General features: G+C 43.9%; 5 protein-coding genes and 1 long non-coding RNA gene across 7 annotated transcripts in view; 3 read left to right on the top strand and 3 right to left on the bottom strand.

Annotated features, from left to right (window-relative positions):
* Positions 1-1,617: 1,617 nt before the first annotated feature.
* dnajb11 (DnaJ heat shock protein family (Hsp40) member B11) lies at positions 1,618-8,096 on the bottom strand. Its single transcript, XM_023412502.2, has 10 exons — positions 7,907-8,096; positions 7,207-7,363; positions 6,059-6,156; positions 5,701-5,833; positions 5,410-5,552; positions 4,122-4,204; positions 3,979-4,036; positions 3,765-3,876; positions 3,431-3,590; positions 1,618-2,784 (listed from the first exon to the last, which is right to left on the bottom strand). The coding sequence occupies exons 1-10, from the start codon at positions 7,978-7,980 to the stop codon at positions 2,720-2,722; spliced, it is 1,083 nt and encodes a 360-aa protein (XP_023268270.1). The 5' UTR covers positions 7,981-8,096; the 3' UTR covers positions 1,618-2,719.
* A 276-nt stretch (positions 8,097-8,372) lies between these two features.
* Positions 8,373-17,627, top strand: tbccd1 (TBCC domain containing 1). Of its 2 annotated transcripts, XM_023412542.2 has the most exons (11): positions 8,373-8,562; positions 8,976-9,244; positions 9,761-9,825; positions 9,905-10,171; positions 10,372-10,533; positions 10,708-10,824; positions 11,183-11,432; positions 11,528-11,714; positions 11,792-12,322; positions 13,455-13,702; positions 17,527-17,627. In XM_023412542.2, the coding sequence occupies exons 3-10, from the start codon at positions 9,763-9,765 to the stop codon at positions 13,666-13,668; spliced, it is 1,791 nt and encodes a 596-aa protein (XP_023268310.1). In that variant the 5' UTR covers positions 8,373-8,562; positions 8,976-9,244; positions 9,761-9,762; the 3' UTR covers positions 13,669-13,702; positions 17,527-17,627. The 2 variants fall into 2 exon arrangements, with proteins under 2 accessions (XP_023268310.1, XP_023268309.1); XM_023412541.2 differs by lacking the exon at positions 17,527-17,627 and having other exon boundaries at positions 13,455-15,449.
* Positions 16,738-17,736, bottom strand: LOC147818769 (uncharacterized). The gene is made up of 2 exons (XR_015437646.1): positions 17,605-17,736; positions 16,738-17,429 (listed from the first exon to the last, which is right to left on the bottom strand). It is a non-coding gene; the product is annotated as an uncharacterized LOC147818769 (long non-coding RNA).
* On the top strand, positions 17,188-18,872 carry crygs2 (crystallin, gamma S2). Its single transcript, XM_087175676.1, has 3 exons — positions 17,188-17,317; positions 17,527-17,769; positions 18,483-18,872. Exons 1-3 carry the CDS (start codon positions 17,309-17,311, stop codon positions 18,753-18,755), a joined length of 525 nt encoding a protein of 174 aa, XP_087031802.1. The 5' UTR covers positions 17,188-17,308; the 3' UTR covers positions 18,756-18,872.
* Positions 18,873-24,538, bottom strand: lcmt2 (leucine carboxyl methyltransferase 2). Its single transcript, XM_023412540.2, has 14 exons — positions 23,918-24,538; positions 22,874-22,998; positions 22,444-22,525; positions 22,162-22,342; positions 21,881-22,037; positions 21,569-21,758; positions 21,355-21,462; positions 20,651-20,738; positions 20,328-20,555; positions 19,995-20,240; positions 19,806-19,903; positions 19,523-19,710; positions 19,297-19,432; positions 18,873-19,196 (listed from the first exon to the last, which is right to left on the bottom strand). The coding sequence occupies exons 1-14, from the start codon at positions 23,963-23,965 to the stop codon at positions 19,032-19,034; spliced, it is 2,040 nt and encodes a 679-aa protein (XP_023268308.1). The 5' UTR covers positions 23,966-24,538; the 3' UTR covers positions 18,873-19,031.
* A 699-nt stretch (positions 24,539-25,237) lies between these two features.
* rab5b (RAB5B, member RAS oncogene family) overlaps positions 25,238-25,642 on the top strand; it is a 9,534-nt gene continuing 9,129 nt past the window's right edge. Inside the window, exon 1 of the mRNA XM_023412526.2 lies at positions 25,238-25,341. The gene's annotated coding sequence lies outside the window, so the exon portion shown is untranslated. The remainder of the gene's footprint in view (positions 25,342-25,642) is intronic.

A 25,642-nucleotide genomic window follows, 5' to 3' on the forward strand; every position in this document is an offset into this window, starting at 1 on the left:
GTGTTCCTGTCAGGGTGTAACAGCTGGAGCTGAGAGGTTTTATCTGAGCTGCATCACAAAGCTCCTCTTCTCGTCTCCTCAGCCTCGTCAGTCTGAAAATGACTGAGGGATGTGTGGTGGGCCGGGAGGAAACTCCCTTCACCACAGTCCTGCTATCTCTGTGGGAGTTCATTATACACACAGACTGACCACACACACACACACACACACACACACACACACAAGCACGTATTATATGCACGATACACACACATGCAATTTCTAAATTTCTAGTGAGAGATTATTACAAAGACACACACACACACACACACACACACACACACACACACACACTGGTGGGCAGATGTGTACACCATTCACCGCACTATAAACTAACCATCATGAATATGTTTCTGTGGACATCCCCTGCCCCACCCATGCAGACTGACTCCCCGACAACCTTCCACCCACAAGGTGTGTGTGTGTGCGTGTGTGTGTGTGTGTGTGTGTGTGTGTGTTGGGGCCAGCGATCGTGAGGCGTGCCTGATGTTTGCGACACTGAACTCCTCACCGGACAGAGCAGTGAAACCCACTGTGGGGTCACAGGGTCAGTGTGTGTTTGGGGTCGTCCCACTATCACATGGACCACACACACATGTTCTGCACCTTCACTGACATCATGTATTCTCTAAGCTGCACTCATCAATATTTCATACAGCTAAATGCTGCAGCAGCGAGTCACTGGCTGTGTTTGCCTGCTGAGACGTTTGTGTACAGTGAGTCGATCTGAGCTTTGCTGCTGTTTTACCGACCACAGCTTTGCAGTTTTAGTTCACTCTCTCTTCTATCATCAGCCTGGTTTCAGGCTCCAGCAGGAAGCTGTCAGCAGAGAAAAGGCTCTAAAAACAACTTTGTACAGTCCAGCACCAGACTGTAGACTAAGATCGTCTATACGTTACGTTAGCAACTCGTCAGTGATCACAGCGAAGCATTTAGCAGCTACAGGGCCAAATATTCCCCTATTCAGAACAAGGAGAGGAGAGAGAGTGAATACTAAATGAATGCTAATGTTGCTCTGTGTCTGCTGGATATGTGAATAGACATTTAACTTAAGCTCTATAAGGTGATAATCTTTCAGTGTTGTGTTTATAGTTTGTTGTGCTGCCCAGAAGTGTTGAAATAAATCTCCTAATACAAGTTTAATCATCACTAGTTCTGAGTCGTAACCCTGTAACAGCTCTTTGGAAAATTGTCTATTTTCCAAAAACGTTTGTTGTTGTTGTCTATTATTATTTTCCACCATAACAATCAACAGTGTACACAGCTGTTCCTGATTGTGAACTGAATTGAAATCGACACTACAGTCAGAGTGTTTGTGTTGTGTTTCACTGGCCAAGAAAAATACATGAACTCACCAATAACCACAAATAATGAATCCTAATTCTCTTAATTATACAAATTGAAAATAATTAGTTTTTACTGTGAGTTAAAGATCTCAGGCTTCGTGCTGACCGCGCTACCTCACCTCCTCTCGTGACACTCACTGCAGCTAGAGGTCAAGGGTTACTTACACATTAACCATTAACTAGACTCTGCTGTCCTCTACTGGTGAATTTGCGGTACGACATCTCACCAGACTTTGTAGAAATCTTTATTTATTTTGTCAGTCAAAAGTACATTATCCCCTAGAACACTCAGTAAAAATGGCCAAGTCGTTCACATTAAGGCCGGGACTCTCTCATAAAATTGTGAGGCAGCGTTACAGTCGACAGTAGAAACAGAGAGGAGGGAAAACCCTAAAACCACATTGTTATAAACCAAACCAGCCAGCAGATACCAACAGGGATGCTGATACGTGATGGTGTGAAGTCCCTTTGAGTTGGAGGTGTTGAGCCCAGACAGGGAGAGAGTCTAGTGGTGCTGGAGGAGGTGTAAACCACCGTTCCTCCGAAATAATAAAACTTCACTGTTTGATCTAAGAGGTCAACTCTTGTCACAGCGAGCGTGGGGGGGGGGGGGGGGGGGGTGTGTGCAGTGAGGACAGCTCTCCCGTCACAACGCGGCAAATGCAAACAGACGAGGAAGAGCCAACATAAATTAGGAAAACTAAAACACAACAAACAGATGAGCTTTGTTCTTCCCTATTTACAAAGTCTTATTGAACAGGAATCTGACCAGAGCATCACTCGACAGGTGGAGCTGTTACATTCATGAAACTCATTTAAAACAAAAGAAAAGAAACAAATAAAATAAAAGGACCAAATGGAGAATCTTCTGGTCTTCCACAGGTTGAAAATTGTTCAAATGTTGGAAGTGGACTTTCTTCTTCTTCTTCTTCTTCTGACGTTCAGCAGATGTAGTGAGTGAGTGTCGACAGTGTTTGATCTAAACGCTTCACTCAGGTATAAACAGGTGAATTTGGTTTTTTTAGAATAAACAAAGGGGGGGGGGGTAGAAAGTACAACAAAGACATGGCATCTTTTCCATTTGTACATTTTCAAAATAAAACATCTGCAATTCGTGCCACTGCTGACAAGATGTGGAACATTAAAAAGTAAAAACCAAAATTGGGTTCAAGCCATCCTGAGAACAATCTGAAAATAATAAATACACCCTGGCCAGAATTATGGAGCACGCTCCTGTTGATTGAACATGTTGTGAGAGTGAGAGTGTGTGTGTGTGTGTGTATGTGTGTGTGTGTGTGGCAGATAACTCAGTCCAGGTTGTGTCTGTTGGTGTGTTAGTATCCTTGTAGTCCATTGTAAACCTTCTGTACAGAGCCCTGCTTCAGAAGATTCCTGATACCTGCAACACAATCACAACTGTAAACAACAACATCTCAAAAAAAAAAGGGGGTTTGTTTGGGGGTTAAAATATAATTACACTATTGTATTATTGTATAAATGTATATATGTCTCAGTTACTTTTTTAATAAGGCATAATTATTATAAAGTCTGGTTAAAAAGAATTGAAATATAAAAAATATTGCATATTATGGGAAATATTGCGATATTATCGTATATTGGCAGAAGTCTATGACCAAGTCACAAATCTATTGTCTTTTTGGTAACACTTAATTTGAACTCTTCCTATTAACTATTGATATGCAGTATAACATTATGAATGGTTCATAACAAGTTATAATGTGGTTATAAACAGGTGCAAGTGTTTATTAATGGGTTTGTTTACAACTCCAACTTTCCTGGCATTTCTCTTTGGGAAATTAATCTGTCGACTTTAAAACAGCGTCTTACTCCTTTTAAAACACTGATGTTAACTCGGACGTTTAGCTCCAATGTGGAACTTTACATTTAAAACACTGTAATGCACCTATAGTATCCTCCTTGTCTTTCCTCCCTGCTTGAGTTATGAAGTAAAGTAACTTTTCCCAACACTGATCCTTTCAGAGCAAACGTCTCAGCACCTCCTCCGTCACTTCCTCCGTGCTCACCGTCTTTCTGCTGGTCATCGAGCTGCGTCTGAGGGAACTCCACGTCGAAGGTGATGATGAGGGAACCCCGGATGTTGATGTTGTCAAAGTTTGGGAGACCTTCTCCCTTCTTCCACATGCGAGCACCAGGTTTAGTGATCTTGTCTCTCACTATGTGGACCTGTCGGGCAAAGAAAGATGCAACTATTCAATTCAACTGGAACATTCAATCACAAACTCCTCTTTGTTTTGATAAAATGAAACTTCAAATATAGTTTTGTTTTTGTTTTTGTTTTGAAAACTGTAAAGAAAACTTTTAGAGCAGCTCTGTAAAAAGAACATGTTTGTGCTGAACCTTGTGTCCGTCCAAATGTACGATGTCCATCTCAAAGCCGACCAGAGCCTCCACCAGGGAGATGGTGACGTTGGTGTACAGGTCATCTCCTCTGCGCTCAAACACGGGATGTCTACAGAGAAAAGCCCCGTTAGTATCTCACTAATCAAATCCTGACTAATATGTCCTACGTGACAGACACACAACAGCAGTAATTAAAAAATCTTGTTCATACTTCAACACTTTGATGCGGAAGCGCAGATCTCCAGGCTCGCCATCGATGTGAGGTTCCCCTGTGGTCACACACGAGACAGTAAGACCAGGTAATATAATAACAACAAACTAATTTAATTGACATTCGGCTCCGTGTAAACTCACCTTCTCCGATGAAAGGGTACTCCATCTCATCTCTCACTCCCTGTTCAATTTCTACCTCCAAGGTTCTCTCTTCATTCACCAGCCTGTGGTTGAGAAGACATCATGGAAAACGTGTTGTGAGTAGCCACCTCTAATATACACACAGCTGCCAGTTTATTAGGTACACCTGCTGCAACTACAAACTGCAGCCTCCAACATGATCGTACTGTTGAATCAACACAAAACAGCTTCCACAAAAACATTAAAACCTTCATGAAGGAGGATTTACTGCAGGCTGATCGATCCAATAAATAATCTAATAAATGATCCTAATTTGTTATAGTTGAATCAGGAACACAGTGAAGACTGACTGTGGATGTTTTCCTTGGCATGTGCAGCTAATGTTCTAAATCGTGAAAATCTAATATTTTTAAGTTACTGTGTTAAACAATGGTCATAAAAATACTTGTTTGTGATTGGCCGGGACAGTAGATGTCAGTTAGGTTTGTATAAAAGGCCAACATCATTCTGAAATCAGTGTGTGTGGGCTGCTGGATTGCCATAGCAACAATACTCAGAATTACAAAGCTTACTCCAACTACACTAAAGAGGGTTAAACTGATAAAGTAAATAATAACTTTTCTGTTGTTAACAGTGGCCAGATGCAACTAAAGAACTATATACACACAAAAACAGAAACGTATACAACCATCACTCCATGTACGCCTGCTTCTGATCTATAAATCTCAATCATCGTGGAACTGTTCACTATAAACGGATGCAGACGAGCCCGCGAGTATCTGTTTGCTTATCAATACGTCTGGCTGCTCCACTGATCATCAGACCAGTTTCACTGACTGTGTCGTGTCTGTGAGGTTCTCCAACAACGGCAGCTGTCATTACACGCGACTGTTTCACAGAGCTGTGGCTATTTATAGCTCCAAATCAGTTTCAACAAAAACTGAACATTATAACCTTCATGAAGGAGGATTCATTCCAGGACTGTTGGATTAGACTGCATCAGATTTAGCTACTAATAAACTGACAAATGGGTGTGAATGAGTCATCCTTATTTAATAGTGGAGTCAGGAACACGGTGAAGACGTAAAACTCACTTCACTGAAAAATACTGCAGCTCCTGTGACTTGGATTTTGCACTTGGCCGTATTGTGTTTTCGATTAATATTGCAATTAATTGTTCAGCCCTGAAGTCAAGTGATATAGATTCTCCACAGTGTGTAAAATCAGTCGTCAGGTGTGTTGCGTGCTCCCAGCAGGAACAGGAGTTTCACCACGAGCAGTCGCTTACTTTACATTGGGACACTCGTCGCACACCGTCTCCTGGGTCATCTGGAAGCGTCCAGGTCCGAGCTGCGTCGTCCTCATTTCCTGTCTGCAGTTGCACTTCCTCTTACCAGGAGCCTCTTTAGCTACAGGCTTGTTACGCACAACCTGTATGATGGATCAACAAGATCTGCAGTGTGAGAACTTAAATGATCTGAAATTAAGTCTTTCTTTCACACACACACAAACAATTGTAACTAATTACATTTTTGCGTTATAATAATTGTTGATTCAGAGAACTGGATTTTCTCCTTACCTCCACAAAGTTCCCGGAGTACACCTCTTCCAGCGTGACCTCCAGGTCTAGTATTATGTCATTTCCTCTGGGAATGTTCCTGTCCTGTTGCTGTCGGTTGCCTCCAAACATGAACCCAAAATCCCCAAAGAAGCTACAGAGGGAGGGAAGGAGTGACATCAATAGACTCACATATGATCTCTCAAAATGTGGGAAAATGTGACCAAATTATCTGCAGGGCTAGATGTTTGAATTTGCTTTTGTGTTTTGGGTGGACCAGCCCTTTAAGTTGACCTTACATTAGACATTTAGCTGCTAAAGTGAACTCTCCCACTGCCCATCAGTCCTGTAGAAAACCACCTGAGCTAATGACACCAACCTGGAGAAGATGTCGTTGTGTGAGCTGTGGTGACCTTCTTTGAGCCCATCTTCTCCGTACGCGTCATATTGTTTCCTCTTCTCCTCATCTGAGAGCACCTACAATTAAAAACACCAGCTTAGTCACAGAACAACCAAAATCTAAAGCGTTTTTAACTCATTTCAAGCAGCGTGCGGAACCAGAACACGACCAAATGCAATTCTACACACGAATATTACCAAACACACATCACTGGCTGCTACACAACCACAAAGAATCATGTTTCCACCCCCATGCACTAACATTTGAAGAAAGTTTCTTTTTTTAATCTAGTCTCTTTGCTGAACTTCAAAAATCAACAAAATGTGTAATTTGGACAAACTTTTACATACAACTGTAGAAGTGTAAGTCATACTGTATTTTACTATGTTGTCATTTATTATGTGTTTATAAAACAGCTGCCACTTATGAGTAACCCGTGGCTGTGATGTATGTGAAGTACTAAGAAACTAAGTATGTAGGTATGTAGGTAGGGCACTTTATTAATCCCATGGGGAAATTGCCCTGTTGCAGCAGGTGCTTCACATAAATCACAAAAACAATGAGGCAGGTAAATAACAATCAATGCAATAAATGCTTAATTCTGCATGATAACTAAATATACTAAATAAACTATAAATATAAATAGGGACTATAACCCATATATACTGGTAATATAATGCACTATACTACACTGTATTATAGTACATACACACTTAAAATGCCTTTATAACAGCTGATAACTACATTATCCCGTTTTTATTAAACGTTTACATACTGCTAACAAATATTTAAATGAAGTGTCACACTGACATTTAAACAGTTTATAGATCCACTCCCACAGATCCACGTCTGGCTTTACTGAGTGCCAGCTGAGCAGCGTAACAGCCAATCAGATGCAGCCACACAGTCTAGTCGACCAATCACAGCGGCAGTACCGTTTCTAACAACAACCAAATAGCCAGCGTACAAAAGACTTTTGTATCGGTGCTGTTTCCCAAACAAAAGCTGCAACACGGTTTCCTGTCAGTTAAGTAAAATACAACGACCTTTCTAAGGGAAAATAAACGACCCCTCCTTCACTTATCACTGACACCAGCACAACAACGACAGCTACAGTTTACACCCACCTCATAAGCTGCACCAAGGTCTGCAAACTTGTCTTGAGCTTTTGGGTCGTCCTGGTTTCGGTCCGGGTGTAACTGGAGAGCCAGCTTTCTGTAGGCCTTCTTGATGTCCCTGACTGATGCGCTCTTGCTCACCCCCAAGATCTTGTAGAAATCTCGCCTACATGAAAGATGGAAGATGAGAGAGGTTACGCAGAGGCACCTGGAGCTGTAGCTAACACTGCTGTTACTTTTAGCCAGCCATCTGCACGCTGTGGGCTTTAATTTGAGCCCAGATTTTTAGCCTAAATATGTTTACACTGGAAAATTAACTACGCCGAATTCACCATTAGCAGTTCCTGTTTGCTACGTGTCATTGAATGAACAGCTAACTATCACTGAGTTGCTTTTAAGCGGAAGAAAACTTTAAACTGTGCCGATTCTCAGGCAAGTTCTGGAGGAGCTAAGGACCATAGCTAGCTACAGCCGGTTTAGTTTCTACTGCTTCGAAGGCTAGCAAGCTAAGCTAGCTAGTCATCCAAAACTATGAGCTGAATGTAAACGTTAAATCCGATAACAATAAAACAGGATTGCTTATTAGCCAGTAGCTCGGTGTGTCAGGCTGCTCCACACATGTAGAACAGGTTTAGACCAATCACAGTGAAACATGTGTACCAGCTGGCGATGCTGTTTCACCGCTGTGTCCGAGCACAGACACACTTACCCCGCAAACACCGCCGTGATGACATACAGGAGTAAACAGCACACATTGCACAGATTCATCCCTTTGGCAGCCATAAGTCAGATCCACAGTATTTCTAAAAGGGAGCAGCGAAAAAGACAGCCGGCTTTTGAAGGTTGGATCCCGCTGCCAGTCCAGTCACAAGCCTTCTTCCTCCTGTCAGGGAAAGCCCTCCCACTGGATGTCTGTAAGCCCGCCCCTCGGCCGAAGCCCCGCCCACTTTTAAAGAAACACCTCCCGTCCTTTCTTTGAGTTTCGCATGAGATATGATGTCGGCCCACAGCGCAGGCTGATGCCGCGTTCACGTCATATCGATTACATCGTAATTATGACTAGCCGAGTGAGGGAAAAACGTTGACGTCAGCTTCCGGGTTTTCATTCCCGAGTCGGGGACATCAGGAATTTCTGGCACCAACAGTATCTCCAAGTCATGGACGGATTAGGACACGATGGGCTCTTGGGCACAGACATGTCAAAGCCCAGCCAAGAGGCTCCTACATTTACAGTTACATTTATTTTTAACATTTATTAGCAGATTTATTCACATTCAATTAAAAACAGTAAGGCACCCAAAGTGAAAACAGGACTATTGTTTGCAGTTGTTTTGTGTCTTTGTGGTTGCTTGGAATCTCTTTGAGGTAATTTTGTGTTTTTGTGGTAATTTTGAGCATCTTGGAAGTTTTTACATGCCTCTTTGTGGTTGTTTTGCATCACTTTGTGTTCATTTTGCATTTTGTGGTTGTTTCACGTCTTTTGTTTCACGTCTTTTTTTAAAAAAATATATTTTCATATTGAAAGCGAAAAAATGAAAGTGATTGAGAAAAAAAAGTTTCTCTCTAGCTGTAGATAACATTTGGTTTTAACGGTCATTAGTTATCAGTTGTTGGAATAAAGCCGAAGTTTCTGTTTGTGAAAATCACAAAAATTGTAAAAAAAAAAAAAAAAAAAAACAACAACAAAAAAAAACCAAACAAATAAAATAACACCTAAATAATAAGATAAAACAAAACTGTTAAATGTGCTAACACTTACCATGGCTAACACTCCCCAGTTTGAGCAGTGTGGTGGCCGTTCTTCCCATTTTGCCGACATGACTTGAATGCAGCTTAAAGCGCGCCTCCGAGTGCTGCGCGCAACAGATGTCACATCAGGTCTGAGCGCAGAGGAGGCGCCAAATAGGAAGAGCTACAGATGTGAGTCTGACTCTCCGGTCCTCCGCTAACCGCTACAAACCGCATCGACAGGATTCATCTTCACGTCACTTATGTTGGACTCGACCCGCGGATCCAGCTGCTGCCGGGACGAGGACAAAGGCTGAAAGTAAGAACCAACCAACCGCAGTTGTGTCTCCTTTGCTAGCATCTGCGGCTAACGGCTGCTAAGTTAACGCTGGAGGGAATACTGTTGTAAAGTTAACGTTGAAAGGAAACAACGATTCTCCCGCCGTCAGCTGCCTTTTATATACATAAATACATAAACATAGTTAATGTTTTCACTATTTTATTTTCTGTGTGACTGTGTTGTTTGAGCTGAGAGCAGCTTAGTTAGCCAAAGTTTTTATTATGATGCCAAGTCAGGTGTTGATGACATGAACAGCAGCTGTTGTCATGGGAGCGTCACAGCGTCACGTATGTTACAGGAAGTGTTTGCAACCCTGTTAAACATATAACGAGATGTAAACAAGACTTTTTGTTATTATCACGGCTGTGTACTTGTGTTTTCAGCCCCATTATAGCTGGTTGTTCAGAAAGGCTGCTGCTTATACTGAAGATACTCTTGTATATCAATGTATTATGTCTTCAACTTCCACATCTTTTCTGTTTCCCTTCTCTTTAGACATGGAGGCAGACAGTGTGAGCATATGGCCACGCATGGAGCCCTTTTTACTGGGCGCCCTGCAGGTGAATATACTTTTACCTACTATTTAATCTAATGATTTTATCCAGTGGATGTAAATAACTGGAGTTAATGCCATTGCAGGTGGCCCCCTCCTCCAAACTCAGCTTGCACTATCTTCGCAAGATGGCGACTTATGTGCGAACGCGGGACGGCTGCTTCCCCATTCTGGGCTGGCCCATGTGGAGGCATATTGCCTGTGGAAAGCTACAGCTCCCAGAAGACCTTGCATGGCTCTACTTTGAGACCTTTGACATCCTCGTAGGTCACACCCCAGAGGAGAGGCTGGAGTGGGCAGAGTTTCTGTCCCAGTGCTCGTCCAAAAGCGAGCTGGACCAACAAAGGAACAAGGTGAATAATGGCTCAGTGTACCTAAGATTGTAATCCTATCTCATCATCCCAGTTCACCTTTTTGTATCACGTCTTCCTCCTTCATGCGGCTGTGGTGCTCATTGCCCCAGGCAGAGGTTTATGTTGTAACAGGTGCTTTCAGATGTGAGCAGGAGCTACTCATTGATATGTGACCCTGGTTTCTGCTCTTTTTCCTTCAGTTGTCTGTGGACACACTGCAGTTCCTCCTCTTCCTCTACATCCAGCAGCTGAACCGTGTGTCTCTGCGCACCTCCCTGATCGGTGAAGAGTGGCCCAGTCATCATCGTACCCGCTCCCCCTCCCCATCAGACCGAGAGGCCAAGACCAGCTCTCAGAACAAGGTCCCTGTTACTGTGAAGGACAAAAGACAGACTGATATCATTGTTGCATGTTTGGCATTGTTCTGTACTTCTGATTACTAACTGCCACCCAGTGAAAAGTTTAAAGCCCAATTGCTGTTGTCCTCTGATGTGCCACTCATAGTTCTTTTTCTTTGTTTGTGTTTGGTGCGGCAGAACTGGGACGATCAGGCCCACCTGTCATTTGTCCAAAGCCATCTAGCTGAGATTCTGGAGCTGCTGGTGGAGCCAGGACAGCTGTCACAGTCTGGACAGGCCCTGAGAGACTGCCAGGTCTGAGCACACATCCTGCCAGAAAACTTACAGCAGCTATAATAGATATTTTAACAAGAACAGTACATCAAATGTGAAATTGGTCGCTCATAGAGATGAATCTACAGAGTTTTATAGTGAGTGTTAGCTCATTGTTCAGTGCAGATTTAATGAGAAGCCTCTGAGAGTAAAAAATACTGTGACGTCTAATCTCCATTACCTCAAAAGCAAAGCATGTGTTACTTTTTAATCTCTGCTTAAAGAATAGCTATTGTATGTTTTGTAGATACAATCATCTGTGTTTTGACTGAGATAAACTTCTAAAACAAACTATTCAAACATTTCATGCACTGTGTCTGACTTTGTTATCTTTTATCAGATATCGCTGGATGCTGTGCGGAGCCTGGGTCTGCTCCTGGAGGGCTCGGTTTGTCGTGGCAAAGCCGTTCAGCCCGTCCACAGACTGCTGACCAAAGGTCCGCTCCAGACACAAGCTGGCTACTCCACACTCAGCTGCTCATTCCCCCTGCACAAGCTTCTCTTGTGTCTCCAGCACAGCCTCACACTCAACCCCTTCGGGATAACCGCCTGCCTGCACTCAGGCAAGAAACTAGCCTGGGCTCAACAAGGTATCCTGTGTATGCTAAGTGTGTCGGCACAGTCATCCCTCTCTCTCTACCTGTCTGTCTGCATTTTTTTGACAGTGTGTGTTTGTGCATTGTAGTGGAGGGGGCCATGAAGAGAGCCAAAATAGCAAGGAACACCCACATGGCTCCACCTGGCAGTAAGATGGTGCTAATGTCCCAAGTCTTCAAACAGACTCTGGCTAAAACCTCGGACAGGCTGACCGGGGCCAACATCAAGATCCACAGATGCTCAGATGCATTCATATACCTCCTCTCACCTCTCAGGTAAGTTCAGCTTCTATTAATATAAGTTGTGTTTTTGGGAAACAGTTCGTCTGTCATGGTTTTCGTTGCTCCTCCAGATCCGTCAGCCTGGACAAATGCCGCGACAGCACCGTGGTTCTGGGTCCCGTGGAGACCAGCGTCCACATCCACGGCTGCCAGAACGTGCGGGTGGTGTGCGTAGCCGGCAGGATCGCTATCGGAGCATCCTCGCGTTGCACCCTCCACGCCTTGACGCCCACCCGCCCCTTGCTCCTACCTGGAAACACAGACATTACACTGGGACCCTTCCACACTTTCTACCCCTCCCTGGAGGATCACATGGCCAGCGTGGGGCTGGCTGTGGTCCCCAATGCCTGGGATAGACCCCTGCTCCTGGGGACCGAGGGCATCGTCAACCCCTCGCTCAATGCGTCGTCCAACCCGGACCCTGCCTGCTACCGCCTGCTGCCCCCAGCTGAGTTCCACACGCTGGTTGTGCCTTTCCAGATGGAGGGAGACACGTGTGAAGTGCCCAGCGGTCTGCCTCCTCCGTACCAGGCAGCGCTCGATGAAAAGCAGAAGAGAATCCAGAACTGGCAGAAGACTGTGACGGAGGCTCGGCTGAACAAGTGAGTCACAAATCAAACACTTAATCACACCATCATTAATGAGTGGAACCATTTGATCTAATAGAACTTAAACACCTGGGGCCGGTTGCACAAAACACCTTAAGTTAAGATTTCCCGTAAAGTCTGAGGTAAGGTTTCCTTAGAATAAAAACACTCACACAAAACACTTTTAAGTTTCATCCTCAGTGTTCACTTAAGTATTTAAGGTTTTCTTCTTATCTTAGTCACTTAAAGTCAGTTAAGCTGTTGCACAAAAGACCTTAGCAATCAAAGGAAAGAAGGTACGTCAGACTCTGTTTTAACTGCAACTTGGCCGAGTTCATAGTGATAAATAAAGAAAATGAATCAGTTCCCAGGAAGAGTTCCCCGACCGGGACACACCCTGAACGATGCAGTAGAGTTTTACTACTGTAAATGCCTTAACTTTGTGACTAAGGAAACCTTTTAAGAGGTTCTGTGCAACACCCTTAAGCATCTCCCTCGGCTAAGGAGACGGTAAACCTTAACTTAAGTGTTAAGTTTCTTTTGGGAAGCTGGTAACATTTAGTGAATGCACGTGGAACTTGGTCATGTTGTGGTTGAGACAGAGTCAGACGCATAATAAGTTTTTTTCCTTAGTTTAACTGACTTTAAGTGTAAGACCAAGATTAGGAGAAAACATTTTAAGGGAACCTTAAGGAGATGACTTAAGGGTCTTTTGTGCAACCTGTTTTTATTTCAAGGAACCCTTAACTCAGACTTTAAGTAAACTCTTAACTTAAGGTGTTTTGTGCAACTGGCGCCTCATCATCAATGCATGTGTAAAAATAAGTTTTATTATTCCATCATCCGGCGCTGTTTTAATGAGTGGAAAGTTATAACGGAACAGCCATTCCAGAAATCAATCAGAAAGTGAGTCAGTCACTCAGCTGGGGAGATATGATGGAGTCTAGTGGAGGCATTAGTGTCAGAAAACTGGCTGCAGGGGCTGTAACTCCACCTGACCCTGACAGCACAGGAACAGCAGGGATTGATTTCTATATTAGGATATTTTAACACTAATCTCTCTCTTCCACATCCCGCCCTGTTCCTGCTGTGTAGTTTCCCTCTGTTGTTTTTCTGTAGTAACTGATTTCTCGTGTTTGTCCTGAAGGGAGCAGAAGCGTCAGTTCCAGGAGTTGGTGGAAGTCAAGTTCCACGAGTGGCTTCTGGAAACGGGGAACAGGCAGGAACTGGACAGCCTCATCCCAACCACGATAGCCTCTTTAAAGGACTCCAACGGGCCTGCGACGGACACGCCCCGGGTTAACGACACCAAACACATGAGGAACGGGCGGCCAGTGAGACAGTCACCCATGGCTTGTTGAATTGTTGGGTCTCATAAATTAGTGCAGCACGACGGTACGAACACACAGTCTGCATCTAGTATTACTGACATTTACTGACATTACTGCAAGTATTACTGTACTGTTCGTTTGTGGGTTGATTACGACTCACTCTGACAAGTCTGGAGCTGTTGATCCAGACTTGCACAGCAACTTATGTCCCACTCATTCTGGAGTGTGGAGCTGGCATCGGCTGCTTGACTGTTCCTGCTTAAGAAAAGGCAGCTATTGTTATTCTTACTGTGTCGAAGGCGAGTGGGGAGTGGATTGGCATGTTGTAAAACCACATCTTTAATGGGAGGTGTAGACTTAAAGAAACACACAGGTCTGCGAAGTCACCACCAACTTTTAAAGGGACACATTTTTGAACAAGCTTGGATTTGGGTTTTACAGCTTAATGAAATGTTTTGGACACAGACAATCTAGAAGGTTGGAGAATCTGAGGAGTGACGAGGCTGAGAGATCTGTCAGACAGGCCCTAAGATATTTTCTCTTAATGTAATGATAATTCTCCAAACGTGCATTAAGGTACATAAAGAAAATCCTGTGTAAACTCTAATGTTTCTACAGGAATTACAGGAACATTAACTTGCAGCACTTATGACCATGGGGGTTTCAGCTTTAGAGGAAGCTGTGGCTCATTGTGGTGAGTGCTGTCTGAAGTGTCACCATTTTCTCTCAAACTCTGCCCACATGTAAAAACTACCTGCTAATTACAGTAAAAATAAATAAATAAAAATAATTTAGGGAAGTAAACATACGTGCATTTAAAGATGGAGAATGTAGATGTTTAATAAATGCAGCACTTTGGGTTTTAAGGTCACAGTTACTGGCTCAGGACGTAGTATTTTTCTGTGTTATTACAATATGAAAAATTAGCAAAGAAGCATTTTTCCATTACGGAGGAAACGAAGAAATATTAACATTATTTTTTTTGGGACTAACTGCAACGTCCAAACATAGACGGGAAGTAGAATTCAGCACTTTGGGTGTGAAGGTCGTGTTAGTGCACCTTGGGTTACTGGTTCAGGACGTAGTCGAGGGGAAGTCAACAACCTGTAGCTCCAACAACCTGTTCTCCACGCTCTGAACCTCTCAAGCATGTTGTATGTTCTGGCCACACCTCGGGTGTAGGTATCACTGTCTGTGTTTCCACCATCTGTCCAAAGGAAATATTTGCTCTGGCATCACTGACTCTGATGTGGCCACAGGTACAACATGAAAGCACAGCAGCAGATTTTCCTGCTCTGTGATTTATTGCAGACTTTTCCTTTTAATTTAACAAACTTCGGTCAGTTTGCAGAACAGTCGCTAAATACGTTTATTTTTGTATGAATTCACCTGTATATTTAAATATGTATATTTGAGCTTTTTGGTGAGAATATTTTTCATAAATCGACATTTCCTCCAGGACCATTTTTAACCTTTAACACCTCCCTCACTTCTATTTACAGCACGCATCAACTGAGCTGCTGCAAGTGTCGTCAAGGCAGCGTTTTATAATTAGTTACAGGAAGATGAGAGAAGTTGCACTTAATAAAAACATGTTGTTAAAATATTATTTCACATTAAAAAATCTAAATGCTGGAACGTGTTTCTTCACTTTCATGATGAAAAGTGGTTACACTTTAAAACGCCTTACTGCTGTCCCTTACTTTGAAAACGTACCCTTAGATTTACACACACACACACACTTTACTATTTGAAGAGCACAATGTAGTTGTGATTGTTAAAGTAAAATAAATAAAGTTACGTCCTTCTTATTGGTTTGATGTTTTGATTCTGTTTTTACCTTCGGACGCAGCAACATGAACCGAACTGAGAGAGAAAGGCATGAATCTTACAAATGGTTCAACTGGTAGTTTTATTTTGTTGACACTGTCGTGAAGGTGTTAATTACATCATATGTGTCAGCACTGAGGTCATATTTAGAGATGCTGTGGTGGACTGCATTATATTCAGATGCGTTTCTAATACTCTGCCCCTTCATTTATACTTTAAACAGGAAGTCACATCGAGATCGAGATCTCATTTACAAGTGAGAACTGACAACAGAAAAATAAATATTATCAACATTAGCATATTAACTATAAATTCAGATTTGTATTTACATAAACAAACAGTGTAAATAAACCACTGTTTATGGGAAAGTGGAACGTCAGCTTTGGATTTGTAAACAGTAACTGCTTAATTGTAACCATGGCGATTCTTCCTCAGGCTGAGATCCAGATTTACCCATGATGTCATTGCTGTGTGACCACTGAGCAACGCTCACCCTTGGCTTTTGCACATGCAGTACACTCAGGTCAAATGTGCGGTCTGGACTTCCTGACAAATGCATTTCCTGGGTATGACATCACAGTGGTTAGGATGAAAAAAAAAGGGGGGGGGGGCTTGTCAAAGGGGGTTCAACGACACCAGAGGACTAATAATAAAATAAAAATATTAATTAATAAAATTTCCTACAACGGCACAAAAGTAAATGAACTACGTGAATCCTTGTGCACACGTGAATGTAGCTGAACTACCTGCAAGCGTCTTAAAATGTAGTTAAACTACTAATTTAAATACATGTAGTTCACGTCTCTCCAACACTGCAGATATGTATTTATATCAACGATCAGTGTTTATTTAAATGCATTTAAATGTGCATTGAAATACACAACCAGGTAGACAATAAGATGACAAATTATAAATGCATTGTGTACGACAGTTAAAGAGAAGTATGTAAATACAATGCAGTCGAGTCCATCACCACATTTAACTGTGACGTCATTAATAAATTTGTAATTGAATTGAGACGTTTAAAAAAATGAGACGTTTAAAAAAAAATTAATGGCAGCGCTGTTGTATTGAATTGCATTCGTTTGTTCAGGTGTACCTAATAAAGTGGCCACTGAGTGAATAATGTGATGCATTTATAATCACAAGCCTGAAATATATCAAATAACTGAAATTAGTTGCAGAATGAACAACTTTAATAGTAAAATGCTGTTTAAAATGGACACAGTAATAATTACCCAATACACAATAAAATATATGTGATGTATAAGACAACACACACACACACACACACACACACACACACACACACACACACACACACACACACACACACACACACACACACACACACACACACAGCCTTTACTTGAGTGTGTCTGGATTCATCCATAAGGCAGAAATAAGTCATGAGTTGGCAGGTCCTCACCAGGTGGGGGCAAACTGGTGGAGCTGGCATGAGTAACATGGTGCGAGAGGGGGGTGGGTGGCGTGGCGTGGCGGTGGTGGGCACTGGACCCAGCCAGTAGAGAAAGTGGGGGTCAATGGACGCTTACCATGCCCGGCCATTATGCCGTAATCCTTCCTCGCTTTTCTGGAAAAACTGAATAGCACTAGAATCACTGACTCAATTTTTGGATCTCATTTTCATGACAAAGCGATTGTTCCCCTTTCACCTCCACTGTTGCTGTTTAGAAACGTAGGAAAGCTGGGGGGGGGTATAAAAGGACCGGTGAGGGGACATCGCAATATCGAGACCTCAGGGGAACCAACACCACCATCACCACCATCATCACCATCACTTAACATCACCAGGGCCATCCCACACATTACATCCAAGATGGGCAGGGTGAGTGGAGCCTGGCGTTGACACACGGTCAGGTAACACTGTGGCAGGAAGCAGTGAAGTCAGGCGTCTCTCTGCAGGGATGTTTTCATGTGGTTTACAGGTCAGGAGTTTCCTGCAGGAGTAGGTGTTGATGACTTTTACTCAGGTGGAGGTTAAAGCTTCAAAAAAGAAATGTACGAGATCTAAGATGGCCGTGTGTTCTTCCCCAGATCGTCTTCTACGAGGACAAGAACTTCCAGGGCCGCCGCTACGAGTGCGACAGCGACTGCTCAGATTTCCACACCTACCTGAGCCGCTGCAACTCCATCCGCGTGGAGAGCGGGGCCTGGGTGGTGTACGAGAGGCCCAACTTCATGGGCTACCAGTACGTCCTGACCAGGGGGGAGTACCCAGAGTACCAGCGCTGGATGGGACTCAACGACCGCCTCAGCTCCTGCAAGATGATCCACTTTGTAAGTCAGACATGTGTGCAGATGTTTTCATTAACCACCACCTGCACAAACCTAACTAACAGTAAGATCTCTCCTCTGCTGTGAGTCACGAGCTGATGAAAGCTGCAGCGAGCGCACGAGGAAGAGATCACGTCAAACAGATCATGCTTTAGCGCTGATGCTACCAGTGACTGCAGGGCTTTGTCGATGGAGGCCGATACGTGGGTCAGGCTCTGGTCCAGCTGACCCACAGCCTGAGGCGGAAACCACTTTCATACAAAAATCAATATCGTTAGTACAAGCCGCACGTGTCCAGTGTTGTACTATTGCAAAGGGACGAAAAGCAGAATGCAAACACTGAGGGACGGTGTTTGATTAAAGTCGGTTATCTAACTGATGTGGAGTTCAGCACGACGCTCCAGACACTGATCCATTTACAAGCATTTAATAAGTGGTTTATACCTCCGTGTAGAGCCGCGTCCACAGGTGACGGTTTATGCTGCTTAGAAATGCTAATAAACATATTTTCCTTTTGTTAGATGCAAATCTCATCTCCCTATATATCCCCCCTTACCCTTTTCTCTCACCCCACATTCCATTCCCATTCCTCCCCACCCCCCTGCACTAACTCCCACCTCCACCACTCTCCACCCGTCCTCTATTTTAACCATCTACTACCTGCTCCCCTGCTGTCTGCCTCTCTTCTCCACCCCCTCCCTCCCGTCACCCTCCAGACCAGTGGGACCCTGTACAAGATGCAGCTCTATGAGAAGGCAGACTTCGGGGGCCAGGCCTTCGAGGCCACAGAGGACTGCCCCTCCCTCCTGGAGAAGTTCCGCTGGCGGGAGGTCAACTCCTGCAAGGTCTTCGACGGCTGGTGGGTTTTCTACGAGCACCCCAACTACCGCGGGCGCCAGTACTTCCTGGAGAAGGGGGAGTACCGCAAGCCTGGCGACTGGGGTGCCATCAACCCCACAGTCCAGTCCTTCAGGCGCTTCACTGAATGATTCACCCTCCATCCAAAAACATGTCAAGACTTGCTATAATCCATGTCAGGGCACTTTGAGTCTCTGGACTCTGATTTTCTGAGGTCTCACAAATAAAAACCTGTCCAGCAAGCTGACTGACGTTTAAAGAGTCCTTTAATGTCTCATTGTGTGTCCTCGCATTCTTAAGACATCCACACTGCAGAGCTCAGTAACAACTACATCTGGTCTGAGGTCAGTTAATCTGCATCATCCAGGAGGGAGGATCAAGTCACTGATTTGGGGATAGAAACACTTTTATCCCAGCGCAGGTCTGAGGTCCACGGTGACGGGCCGAGGGTTGACATGAGTCCCGAAGGAGAAACAGTTCCCTCCCCCTCCTATCAGGACCAGCTCAGGTTCTTCTGAGTCTGTCGGCTCCGAGCAGAAAGAGTGGAGCATCAGAGGCCAGGGCACCGAGGTCTGCAGAGGAGCACAGGGATTTATTAATCAGCATCATGTCGACACAAACACAAACACAAACACACTGTGTGTCCACCGGCTCCAGTTCAAGGTAACTGACCGTGTCCAGTCTGAGCTCCACGCTGCTCCGCGTGCTGAGGTCGATCACCACGACGCCCGGCACGCCGTCTGAATGCAGCCAAACTCCACCCACCACCACCAGCTTCTCACCAATCACATGGGCAGAGTGAGAGTATCTAAAACAAACATCACATGACATCAGACCTTATGAACCGTGTTTCAGCTTCAGGGCGGCGTCTGGATGTTGTGAAGTTTTAGTCACAGACCTGGGAACAGGAGGAGGCTGCACCTCTATCCTTTCCCAAGAGAAGCCTCTGTCTGTGGGTCTTAATACGACCAAGTCCCCCAACAGGACCCCCCTTCTGTCCAGGCCTCCGAACGCCACCACACCTCCCTGATGTGGACAGGCTGAGTGCGAGTGGCGGGCCTCTGGAGCTGCACCCTCTACTGAGATCTGTAACAGGATTTAAAGTGGAGATGAACTCGGTGTTCTCACTGTGTGGGACATTACAACCTCATTAATGTAGAGATCACATGAACAGGGCAAACCTCGGTCCAGTGCTGCTCGTCAAGACACAGGAAGTGGGCGTCACCCAGAGCGGCCTGTGATTCATTCTTTCCACCAAACACAAACAGGAAGTCTTTCCCTGCAGAGGAAAAAAAGGAGAAGTTTGGTGAGGATGAAAAAAGAAGAAAGAGAAAGAAAGAAATCATCTGATACGGCTTCTGTTATTTCACCTTTATGACTGACGTTGGTAGCGGTGTGCCTCCATCTTGGCGGCGGTGGGTCACCCGTACAGACCATCTGCTCTGCACACAGTCTCACTGCATCTCTGTGCTCCGGGTCTCCAGGACCCGGCGGAGCACAGGGGTCCAGCTTTACTCTGAAAAGGCTTGTGATTGGGTTGAGAGGAGAGGAGCGGCCTCCGTAGACCACAACAGCTCCTCGGGGGCGAGACGTGGCGGTGTGGTAGAGCCGGACACCTGCGGGAGGACAACACGACAACCAGCTGTTGTTGAAAAATCTGCTTCTCTGAATCAGTGATTTTCTACAGAGCTGGTGGTCCTCACCCAGATCTACTGACGGCTCCACGCCGACGGAGCTCCAGCCTCCCCGGCCTCGGAGGAGGAGTCTGGTCACTGCCCCCCTGCCTCCTCTGCTGGAGCCTCCTGTTAGCAGGACCTGCCCTGGACTCAGCCAGGTGGAGGCCATCCCCAGCCCCTCCATACACACCGGGAGAGTCTTCACACTCAGGGCTGCAGGGCTCCACGACGGGCTCATGGACGCCACCGGAGACACTGAGGAAAAACAAGGAAATACGGTCTCAGACTCAGAAACAAAAGAGTTTTAAAGACGCCAAGTTGACGTTACGGAAGGTGAAGGCGGGAGCTACCTGCAGGATGTGTGAGTAACGCCTGAGCTGTGAAGGAGCCTCGAGACGCAGTGAGGACGAAGTAGTGGGAACATTTCTGATGCCACTCCTGAGGACGGACAGACACACGGACTGTGAAGTGTCTGATATTATCACTTTAAAGCACCTTTGTGTTTTTATACACAAACTGTAGAACAACACATTTCACACAAGAGAAGAAGAGATTTGCATTCAATTGTTTATTTACATGTTATAATGTTTACATACAACACATGAACATGTTGATGATGCTATAGTTTATGTTTATGGGTCCTAGTGCTAAAATACAGGAGGACATGTTTCTGTTATTTACAACACATGATGGTTTTCAGTGTCTCCTGGAAACACTTCCGTTGTGTTGTGAGTATTAGCAGCTCATGTGTCGTCATGTGTTTGAGCTCTCAGGGCCGCCGTAGATAGTGTCATAAAGCACATTTTTAAATGTTTTTAGTAAAAAACTTTTTTATGAAACGTTAAAACGTTAATAAGATGCAGAGAAGTCTGGAAAACCTCAGACTGACACAAGCTAAAAGCAGGAATAGAACAAGTCGCTAACGGAGCAGGCGGAGGTGTAACCATGGAAGAACCTCCTGCCGTGATGTTGTGATCTACCTTGTGTGTCCACTGGGTTTTCACAATAAAGTTAGATTCAATCCAAAATAAGATGCTTTTCAGACTCAGCTCACCTCATATTCATCAAAAGGCTCCAGGACCTCCACTCTGCTCCTCTCCTCCTCAGGGACCAGCCCCAGGTAGAAGTCGTTCATGTCCAGACACACACACTGCTCCCAGCCCTGAACACACAAACACAGGCACCACACATCAGTTAGGTAAACCTGTCCTCTACACTCTAACAGTTTTAATTTATATATATATATATATATATATATGTATACTGGCCTTGTCCAGGAACCTGTGTGTCTGTGCGGCGGCGTCTGGGTACTGTCGCAAGGCGTGCAGGGTTGAGTTTAGTTTCAGGAAATGATCCTGCATGACCCGACCGAAGGGGTCGTGTGGACGGATCTGCTCGTACATTACGAAGAGAGACTGAGGAAGGAGCTTTGCCGCCCAGCTAATGACGACGTCTGACCTGGAAGACACACGACACACGACACACACCGGATGATCCTGACCATTTGTCTAGATGTTGTGATCCTGTGATGAAAACACACGCTGATGAAGTCCTCGTTCTCGTTTTACAGATGTGTTTACCATTGTGTTTCCATGTAGGTGAGCACCACCTCAGAGAGAATTAGAGTCGGAGCAGCCCAGTCCAACCCGGCTGCACCCAGAGCCTCCTCCACCTGGGACTCCTCTCTGATATCCAACCCCAGCAGACGGTACTGACCACTGGACACGTAAACAGGTCCTGAACACACACACACATACACACACACACACACACACGAGCTGATAAAATCTAGCATCACTCGAATAACAAGTGTGTTTCAGGCTGGATTTCTGAACAGAGAAAGTGTGCTGACATCACAAACCTGTAGCAGAAGGTAAATGGGGGTTTAACATCCCCCTCAGTGTGATGTTAGAAGTGATGAGGGCGGTCTTTCGCCGAGCGACATCTGGGAAATCCACCTCGAACACAACAGCTCTGTGAAGCGCTTCGTCTGCGTGCAGGCGAAAATACAACGAGTCGAACCCGGCGCCCAGCGACAGAATCTAGAGAAAGCGGGAAAGACGACGACAGAGGAGGAGGTGACGGATTTCTTCAGACTGAAAACCCTCCAACAAAACACAGTGACAGTGACCTGTGAGCTCACCTGCCTCCTGGGGCAGTTTTCAGTGATGTGTAGAAACCTCGTCACACAGTGATCCACGGCTCTCCAGCGCACGTAGTAACCCCTGAAGCACACGACTCAACTGAAGCGTCTGATATGTACAACCTTATTTTTCTAATTCATTTGATGGATCCCTTTATTTCTCTCTTTACTGTTTTTCACATTCTGTGACACAAACATCCCCAGAGGAGAGAAAGCACAGACAGACCAGTATCATATCACTGATTACATTTTATTACCTGTCACTGTCTAACCCACATTATAATCTAAATGTGTTTGATTTTAAAACAGTTTGTTGGTCGATTTTGCTTTTGTCTGGGATTTTATGAACCAAATGAATAACTGATGAATTCAGAAAAATAAAGCAGCTGATCGTTCGTTCAGTCCGATGAGCTTAAAGGTGTCGGCCGACCTGTTGATGAGCGGAGCTCTTCTGGACACTTTGCACACAAAGTGCTGCAGGAAGACGTCGGGGAAGTATCCCTGCGCTGCAGCAGACACCTTGCTCACCACACTGCTGTCGTTGGTTCCCTGCACCTGGGTCAAGCCACGAAACAGAGCCATCAGATGTGTCAATGCCAGTAAGTATTCAGGTACTTTATGTAAGTAAAAATAATAATATCACACTGTAAAAATAATCCATCACACGTAAAAGTCCTCCACTTAAAGAAAACTCATCAAAAATCAGTAATTTATTAGATTACTGATGTATTCATGTGTAAGTACCATTGAGCTGTTGTTGCATTTTATAGACTGTTTAATTTATTACAAAGCTTTATATTTTCATTGGTGGAAGACGTAATATAAAACTCATCATGTAATTATCACATCAGATTTTAAAAAACAAAAAAGATTTACAATGAAGATTAGATTATCAAAATATCTGCTTCATTTTCTGGCCAACAACGTAATCTATGTTTATGTATGAATATTATTATTGTTTTTATTATCATTCTATTGTTGCTACTTACTACTTTTGTTTCTCTTATATTTTTCCTTGTCTGTGTTTTTTGTTCTTATAAAAGGAAAAAAATCTATAAAACATTAGTTATTAAAAACAGAAACACTATGTTTTTTGTTTTAAATTCTAATCTAGCATGTATCTATGAACTGTATCTGTCAGACAGTTGAAGTAGAGGCATAGAAATAGTTTAAAATGGGAATAAGTAAACGAGTTAATGCACTGCACTACTTTCCATCACTGTGTGTTTTCTAAAGTCAGGGTTTTAAATGTGAAAATGTAATTTAGGATGTAAAATAAATGTATATGTACAATATGCACATCTGAATTGTAGCACTGTGAAAATATACAGCAGCATATAATGGAAAGTAAAGTACAAGTGCTTAAATCTACTGATGGTTTTTCACCACAGTATATTATATATATATATATGTTTTATTCATATTATACTTGTACTTGACTGTATATATCAGTAGTGGGTGAGGTGGACGTTACCGCGGTGTCTCTCCCCTGCTTCTTCTTCTTCGTGTTGGTCGTTGACATGATGTCGTTAAACCGTCACACACGGAGACACCGAGCAGAAAATGAGCTTTACCGGGACAGTTTCAGCTGAAGTCCCTGAACACCTCCATGACAGGTAGAGCACGGGTCAAAATAATTCAAACATCCGTCACGTGGTCAAGACTTCCGTATTCCCGCCGCCCTCCCTTCGCTCTTGCGCCCCCCTGCGGCCTGGAGGCTGCAACTACAGCCGTTCAAAACTCCGTTCAGATAATTGGACATTTAAGAGTTTTACTGGAGGAAGTAAACACTCAGGGATCCAACATGGAGAGGGCCCTCACCTCAGTAGGCCTTTTCCTAAAAACCTTTAAGTTTATTTTTTCTCTCCAATCTTAATATTTGAAGTTTTCCTGTTTCAGAATAGTTTAAAGTTGGTGTGTATGATCGGCTGCACGTTACTGAGAGCTTCAAACAAGCTGAGATCAGAAAGTGGCTCCTAAAAGTATTTCAACCAGTTCACACAGAAATTAGATTTGCAACAATAATACCAAATTGCCTGTTATATTATGCGTTATAGGATACAATTATAAATGGTTATAATGTTTAACAAGTCATCGCTCTTGAAATATGTTCAAATGTGTTTACTAGTGTTTTTGATCAGTTTTACCACTGAGCAGACTTTGTTAAATGCATTATAAACACTTCATAGCTGATTACATGTATGTTCAGGTATGACAATGAATATTTTAAGAAGCAAAGGCGGCAGCAGCCTCAGTGGGCGCTGAGGGCCCAGATTTTTGTGCTATGCTACTGCCTCACTTTTCTGTGCGTAATATTTAAAATGGTTAATATTACACCATTATTCTTGTGGTCGTTCTGCACCTTTTAATAGTCATTTTGTGTGTCTTTATCTATATCTATATCAGTGGCTATGAGCTATGGCTGAACATAAAAGGGACAAAAAAACAAAACATAAAACATTCTCCTCAATGAACCTACTTGTGCAACAACTGAGATGTTTCTAGGCCAATAAGTCTGCTTAGAAATAATAGAAGAGAGGCCCTTTTAACCCCAGAAGCTGCCTGAGAATCATCATATTTTTACGTTTTCTTCCGCATATAACTAATCCACTGATAGTTCTCTGTACACTGAATGACACACTACAAACAGGGACTGCTAATATAAAATTCGGATTAGTTCATTTTTCCGATAATCGATAATATTGGACTACTTTCTGTCAAATCGGGCGGCGCTGGCTTCACAATGCGGGTTCTCGTCTTTACGATTGACAATGCGGCACTGAGTGCGCATGCGCCAGTTTACAGGAAGTGTGTTAACATTTTCTCCTACCAGCTGATAGCCAAATTGTCAACAGTTAAGCCTGCGATACCTGCGCCGCTGAAACGACGATATACACGGTAAATACCTGAATGTTGTCCTCGCGGTAGGGACATGTTAGTCAGTTTGGACGTGTTGTGTTAACGTGTTTAATCGGGCGTCGAAATTTAAAGCTTCGATCCAGTTTCGTCTCGTCCGACCTGAGCGGTGTCCAGTTAGCACATAGCGCCAGATAAGGGCTTGTGATCTGATAACATGTATATTACAGGAGTCATGTCATAGTGAACGGGTGCAGGAATGTCAGCTGATCTCAGTGCGGACACTTCCCAACATGAAGCCGAGGTTTGACTCGTGTTTCACGGGAGTCTTTTTTTTTTTTTA

Source organism: Seriola lalandi, unplaced genomic scaffold (genome assembly GCF_002814215.2).
Source record: "Seriola lalandi dorsalis isolate HSWRI2012SDOR001 ecotype SW California unplaced genomic scaffold, Sedor1 jcf7180002054482, whole genome shotgun sequence".
NCBI classification, from domain to species: Eukaryota; Metazoa; Chordata; class Actinopteri; order Carangiformes; family Carangidae; genus Seriola; species Seriola lalandi.